The 6747-nt window shown below is 35.5% G+C and overlaps 1 protein-coding gene across 2 annotated transcripts in view; it reads right to left on the bottom strand.

The window, feature by feature from the left end:
* Positions 1-3717: 3717 nt before the first annotated feature.
* The window catches only part of LOC109186083, a 3139-nt gene continuing 109 nt past the window's right edge, over positions 3718-6747 (bottom strand). The window contains exons 1-4 of one of the 2 annotated variants that reach the window (XR_002055084.1): positions 6707-6747; positions 5562-6391; positions 5372-5447; positions 3718-4213 (exon numbers count right to left, since the gene is read on the bottom strand). The exon at positions 6707-6747 is cut by the window's right edge and continues 109 nt beyond it. Coding sequence is in view for 1 of the 2 variants with exons in the window: in XM_019335981.1 (XP_019191526.1) it covers positions 5601-6391; positions 6707-6747 (832 nt within the window). In the remaining variant the exon portion in view is untranslated. The remainder of the gene's footprint in view (positions 4214-5371; positions 5448-5561; positions 6392-6706) is intronic. The other variant, XM_019335981.1, reaches the window with a different exon arrangement.

The raw sequence follows: 6747 nt of genomic DNA, 5'->3' as shown, positions 1-6747 counted from the left end.
ATAATTAAATTTACATTATTTTCATAATTTTTTTACTATAGGTAGAATTGCAACATTTATATTAGAAACAATGTCATCTTGATGGTCAAATTATCATAATTTTTTTATGACTATATATATATATGTGTGTGTGTGTGTGTGTAGAATTTCACATTATCATATAATTAAACACAATCGTCGAGAACTACAAATCTAAAGTAAGTATAATACAAGAATCGAGTTAGTTATCTATTACTAAACTAACAATTTAACATGAACAAAGAGGATTTTCAAAACACTGACTTTAATTTATATGAAAGTTAAGACTTGTTGATATATATATATATATATATATATATATATATACACACACACGTATGAGTTAGATGTGAAAGCAATAAACATGCATAGAGTTGGTATCTTTTGCATGGAAAATAATGAAATAAGCACAGTATATATACAGTCAAAATATGGATAAAGGCCACAAGTGTAGAAGACCACCTACGAAAAGACACAAACACTGCATCCCCACTTTGAATGTTTTGTTCTGAGACTGTCTGCTCCATTTTGCATGCGTAGTAAAAGTTTTTCCTCACCATATCACAAAAAATCAGAACAAAGTACCAAAGGATCGGAAAAGAAAAAGGAATATACTTGAGGCCGGCCGGCCTGTTAACTTGGAGAAAGGAAAAAAGAAATTATTTTTAGAAAAATATAAATGAAAAAGTGAATACTGTACGTGTTTATGTTGAAAAGCGAAAGATGAAGAAGCGTTTTCCATTTATAAAAACTCAAGTCATGTTTAATTATCTGTAATTTTATCATATGTTTTCTTTCTTTTTAAAGTGACATTTTTTATCTCTTCTTCTAAAAAGGTTGAATTACATCATGTTAACTCAACTGAACATGAACCATTGCTCACTGCGCACAAGGAACCCCCTCACCACAGCTGGTGAGACACTGAGACTCGATCCCTGGTCATTATATTCTTCCAAAATTTCACCTCTGTGACCATTTGAGTTGCACATGCGGGTAACATTTTTTATCTCTTAGTTATACTTCTTGTCACTTTTTAGACACTTTTCATTTCTAAATTTTATTAGGGTTATGTTAAAATGCCACACCCTAGACAATTGAGAGTCAAAATGTGGCGACGATATTATTGTCTATGTATGAATTTCCTTTTGTTTACTTTTTTTTTTTAAAAAAAATTCAATACTTCTACTCCCTCCATTTGGAGAATTCTCTATATGACAATTTTGGAAATTCTATTTTTTAAAGGAAAAATGAAAACCCCAATTTTCTTAAGAGGGACAAATAATTCTTCTGAAGCAAGAGTCAAAATAAAAGGCTGTAAAAAAATAAATAAATAAATAAATAAATAAATAAATAAATAAAGTGAGAGAGTTATCTGGACATGTAACTTTAATTTCATAATCATATCACTTATCAGGCTTGGAGTTACATTGTTTATAATGGTGACATTCAACATAGAGAAATGAGCCAAAATCATCATGTTTAAGCAGTCTAAGAGCAATATATCTTTCATGTAAATGGAGTAAATGGAGAAAGAAAAGAGAAAGATGATGTGAAGAGAAAGAGGCTGTGAAGTGAAAAGTGTAATGACTCTTAGAGCAAGTAGGCGGGAAATGGAGAGTAGCACAGAATTATCAGGGGGAGAGGGAAGGGAGTAGAAATGGGGAAGAAGAAGAGGAAGAGCAGCGGGGAGAGAGAGAGATCGAGATTTGAGAGAAAAGAGTAATCTGTTGATTAATTCCAGCATGAAATCTCAATACAATCTATATTCCTTATTCCAAAAGGCTGAATCCCAACTCTAAGGGCCCCCCACACCTCGGCCCGACAGAGCATTTGGAAGGATAACAATCTATATTCCTATTTATACTAAAAAGATGAAAAAATATCTAATAACCACTTAACAAATCAACAACAACTTCAACGACTACGGCCAGTGTTGCAAAAATCGAGCCTAGGCGCTTGTCGGTCGCCGCGAAGAAGGCCGGAATCGACCTCCTCCGCGACCGGCCGACTGAATCGGCGTTCAATTTTTTTTTTATTTTTTTTATTTTTTTTGCATTAAAAAGTGGAAAAAGTTCGAGAAGGCATAACTTTTGATTCGGTTGTCCGTTTTGGACAATTTTTTTTCTTGAAATCGCCTATTTTTTTAGATCTATACACCGCAAACCAGTGTACAGATCTCGAAAAAATACGCAATTTGAAAAAAAATTGTCCAAAACGGACAACTCAGTCAAAAGTTATGTCTTGCCAAAGTTTCTACACTTTTCAACAACAAAAAAAAAAAAAAAAAAAAAAAATTAAAAATTAAAAATTGTTCAGCCGACTAGGCGGTCTAGCCGGCTGCCTAGACCGCCTAGCCGCCCGGCAGCAGAGGAGGCCGATTCCAGCCTAATAGTCCGCGGTCGGGCGGCGCCTAAGCGCGATTTTTGCAACACTGGGCGACATTCAACATTGAGAAATGAGCCAAAATCATCATGTTTAAGAGCAATATATCTTTCATGTAAATGGAGTGAACATTTTCAAAAAGTATATTGACCATCAACTTGCAATTTGAACTCCATTAAGTTACATTTGGCAACAGTACGTAACTATGGTAGTAGTGTAGTATATAAAGTTGGCAGTCGCAATAGCGGTGGGCTTAGAGCATCCTTAACAATGCAAGTGTTTTTGTGATTTTTGCAATGACAACTTGACAAATAAAAAAGAGAGAAGGGAAGAGAAAAAAATTGAGAATAAAAAAAATCTGACAATAAAAGAACAAAAAAAGAGTTAATTCCAGCAATGGTCCTCCGACTATGTTGATTTTTCAAAATTAGTCATTGACTTTTAATTTGGACACTTTACGTCCCTTGACTTTCAATTTATTTCCAATTGAGGTCCTTTCGTCAGATTACGGTAAATTGGACTTTAAATGAAAGGGTAAAGTAGTCATTTTATCTGTCTAATATATAATTCTTCATATTTTTCCCTTGTATGCGCGACTTCGGACATCGGATTCACTTAATTGCTTAATTCTTAAATCCACTCGAAGAACAAAATTCCATTAAGGATTAAGCAATTAAGTGAATCTGATGTCCAAAATCGCGTATACAAGGAAGAAATACGATGAATTATACATTAGACAGATGAAATGACTAATTTACACTTTTATTTAAAGTCCACTTTACCGTAATCTGACGAAAGGACCTCAATTGGAAAGAAATTGAAAGTCAAGGGATGTAAAGTGTCCAAATTAAAAGTTAGAGACTAATTTTGGAAAATCAATATAATCGGAGGACCATTACTGGAATTAACTCACACAAAAATTTAAAGTATATTTACACGCCTAATTGGCACGTGCATGGGACACGCTTGCCACAAGTTGCGCGGCAACTTATTTGTATACATTAAATACATTATTTAACTAGCAAATCGGCCTTTAGTTAATCAATTCAAGAATTTAAAAATAAGGACATAGTAAATATTAGACAAGTACGATCAGTGAACGAAAATAAGAGCTAGTGTGAAAATATTAGAATTGATACACATTAGGAGTAATACTGTTTTTATTCTTCGTTCTTAGTTTAGTTATCCTTTTATTTACTTTAATTTCTCAGGATATTCTTCCCTATAAGCAATATTCCTGTTTGTATAAGTTAGAGCTTATATTTTACAATTAAGCAAGAAGACTATCAGCATGATTCTTACAAAGAGCAACATTAATTTGCACCAAATCCAAAGGATAGAATCTTTTAGCCTCATCAACTGTGGTTAACATGGACCAATCAAAAGAAATTGGCAATCATCCTTGACATTGTGTAAAAATCATGAGTAAATCCTGGTTGATAAGAAACCCAGCAAAAGAATTGCCATGTTGTTTCTGCCTCATATATCTTGCATACTAACCGAGTTGTCCACACAAATTTTCCACCCTCCAATGCTGCAATGCACTAGTTAAAGCAGCAGGGTCCAGCCATGGCTTCAATTGAAGTTGATCTCCAACATCTTCAGAAACAAAGTCAGCATTTTCTTCCTCATTAACATCCATGGAATATGCAATACTCTTAATTCTCCTATCTGGAAGCATTTCTCTGATCAATTCATTCACACTTTCATCATAACCTGCATCCTGCATTCGCTGCAATGACCATTGCATAGCTCGACCAGCCAATATTCCATCATCCCTCATTTCATCAAACAAATCTTTGACAGCATCTAACTGAAAATAAATAAATAAAATAAAGTAATCAGTATTATTATTAATGAGGAATAACTAAGGGTCCGTTTGGAAACCCCAAAAATGACTACCAGAAGTCATTTACCGGATTTTCTCGTGTTTGGATATTCATTTTGGTCAACGGAAAAATGTCCAATTTAGCAAAAAAACGTCTTCCTAAATTTTTAGTTACAGACATTTTCCAGATTCTTTATTTTCCCGTATTTATCTTCTCTCTCATATCTTTTCAAACTAGTTTCCGGATTATTATTATCATCGGTGGTATCCCGTATTTATCTTCCTAAATTATTACTAATGTCTGTAACATGTTTTTGTCCTTTTCTTCTTGTTTTTGCAGACGGATGTCCTCAAAGTTCAGTTTTAACTGTCTAGGGTGCAGGAAGAAAGTGAAGAAAGTCAAGAAACTCCTCAAGAAGATTGAAGGTATGAAACCTTCTTGTTCCTTCTTGCATGTTTTACTTTAGTACTCTAAAAAAAGCTCATTCTTTGGTTGCCTAAATTATAGTGTTGTATGGGGTTTCTACTCATGTGAGCATGGATGTTACCCCAACTCTATGAGAGTGGTATTGATCAGTTGGGCTATGAAGAGTCCTTTAAACAGAGTATGGCATTTGAATCCCAGGAAGGAGAAAGAGACAACAAGTTTTCTACAACTATGGAGATGGATAATCCACATGTACATCAGGATCATACAAGCATTGTGGGAAGAAAGGAGAACTCCATGATGGATTTCCTAGCTCCCAAATCTAACTTTCCCTATTTTACTACTACGGAAGGGAAAGGACATGCAGAGTTAGCTGGGCATCAATATCATTATTCACCATACAACATGATGAATAACATGCAGGTGTACCAGTACAGGAATCCATCTCCCATAACAGTAAACCCTTATATCAGTTATATGCAGAGAATGCATCCCATCGAACACATGGACAATGTGTAAATGCATCAACCAAGGATGATGATGAATCACAAATTTGACATGGTTCCACCTATCAGCTATTGGCAGAACATGAACATGAATAGCTACTATATTTTAGTAAATTGATCACCCCGTCCTAGTTTGAGTCTGATAGACTATCAATAGCAGTAACATTAAATTATATAAAACATCAGCCTTTGGGTGTTTACTGTACCTACCAAGTATTATCAAATTAAAGCTGAAATTCTTTTCTGCATTAAATTCTACAAATGCCATCTCCATTTCTTCAGTCACCTTAAAGAGATATAGAATCAGTGTTAATGTTCAAGGATTTTCTTCTAGACAAAGATAATCAATGCATGCTTGTTAAAAATGGAATGATCAAAGACAATGATAGGACATTCATACCTACAAAAGTTTGGATGCCAAGAAAAGGCTACAACTTATCTACCGCTTCCGGGCTTTCCTACGTCTAGATTCTACCTTCTGCCACTTCTTTCTCGGGACCACTTTGCTCTTCGGTTTTAACTTCAGTTCAGGAGAGAACTTATAGTTTGGATCTCTCATACGAGCTTGAATGTCCTTAAAAAACTGCATATTCAACTTCCTAGGTCCCCCCTGCCTGAGTTCAGCATATTCTGGCCCTGAAATGATGTTCTCAAAAGCCCCTATTAGAATGTCCAGATCACTCATGACTTCCCACACATTGATGTATCTACCATCAGGCCCCTTCTTCAATTTCTTAAGGGCATTTTCAACTGCAAGTTTCCTAGCTTGCTTTCCACGCGGTAACTCTTCTGGCTCCTCCTCATCTTTTAAAGCCTCAGAGAGTGTTCGATACTTTGGCTTTTCATCAAACTCAAACAGTTTATCTATATATTCATCACTCTTCTCGTTTGGATAAGCTTCTGTAGGGATGTCATCATCATCATCTCCTTCACTACCAGTCCACAGCGTCTTCTCTTCATCACTACCAGACCACACACTTCTTAGCTCATCACTGTCGTCTGCATCAATGCGATCTGAGTGCTCTATAGCTCGTTGTTTGGCCTTTCTGATTTCCTTCTTCAAAGAACTTGGCTCATTTTCAGGTTCACTCTCGCCCTCACTTCCAGTCCATAAACAGTTATCCTCATCCTCCATTTCTTTAGCCCAAGTTTTCCTGAATTCCTGGGCTCCAGGTACACGACCCTTAAATAGATCATAGTAACGTCTACTGCGAGCATATGATCGCCCTGCTGCAAGAAATAAGCAAATGGATAAAGCATTACTTAAAAAATTCAGCTATATATATATATTTGATACATTGGGTTTCCGGCTTAGGGTAGACTAATCCTAAGCCCTCAAAAGCCTTGCCAAAGAGTAGTGAGTTCAGGCTATATTTTCTCCTTCATCACTTATGCTGCGAGAATCTAAATGCTTTCATTTTCAATTAATACACAGTTGAAGCAACGATATAGAAACTGCAGCTATTCAGAGAGTAAAAAGTTTAAATTTTTTCTGTGAGGAAAATTGACAAACAGGTAATCCGCGTTCAGAAAGAAGCCGCAAACCTTGGGCTTGAAGGAGTTGGGAGAAAGCTGAGCCATTACGA

This window comes from Ipomoea nil, unplaced genomic scaffold (assembly GCF_001879475.1).
Source record: "Ipomoea nil cultivar Tokyo-kokei standard unplaced genomic scaffold, Asagao_1.1 scaffold1407, whole genome shotgun sequence".
Lineage (NCBI taxonomy): Eukaryota > Viridiplantae > Streptophyta > Magnoliopsida > Solanales > Convolvulaceae > Ipomoea > Ipomoea nil.
The sequence above is the reverse complement of the archived record's forward strand: the minus strand, read 5'-3'. Positions and strand labels throughout refer to the sequence as shown.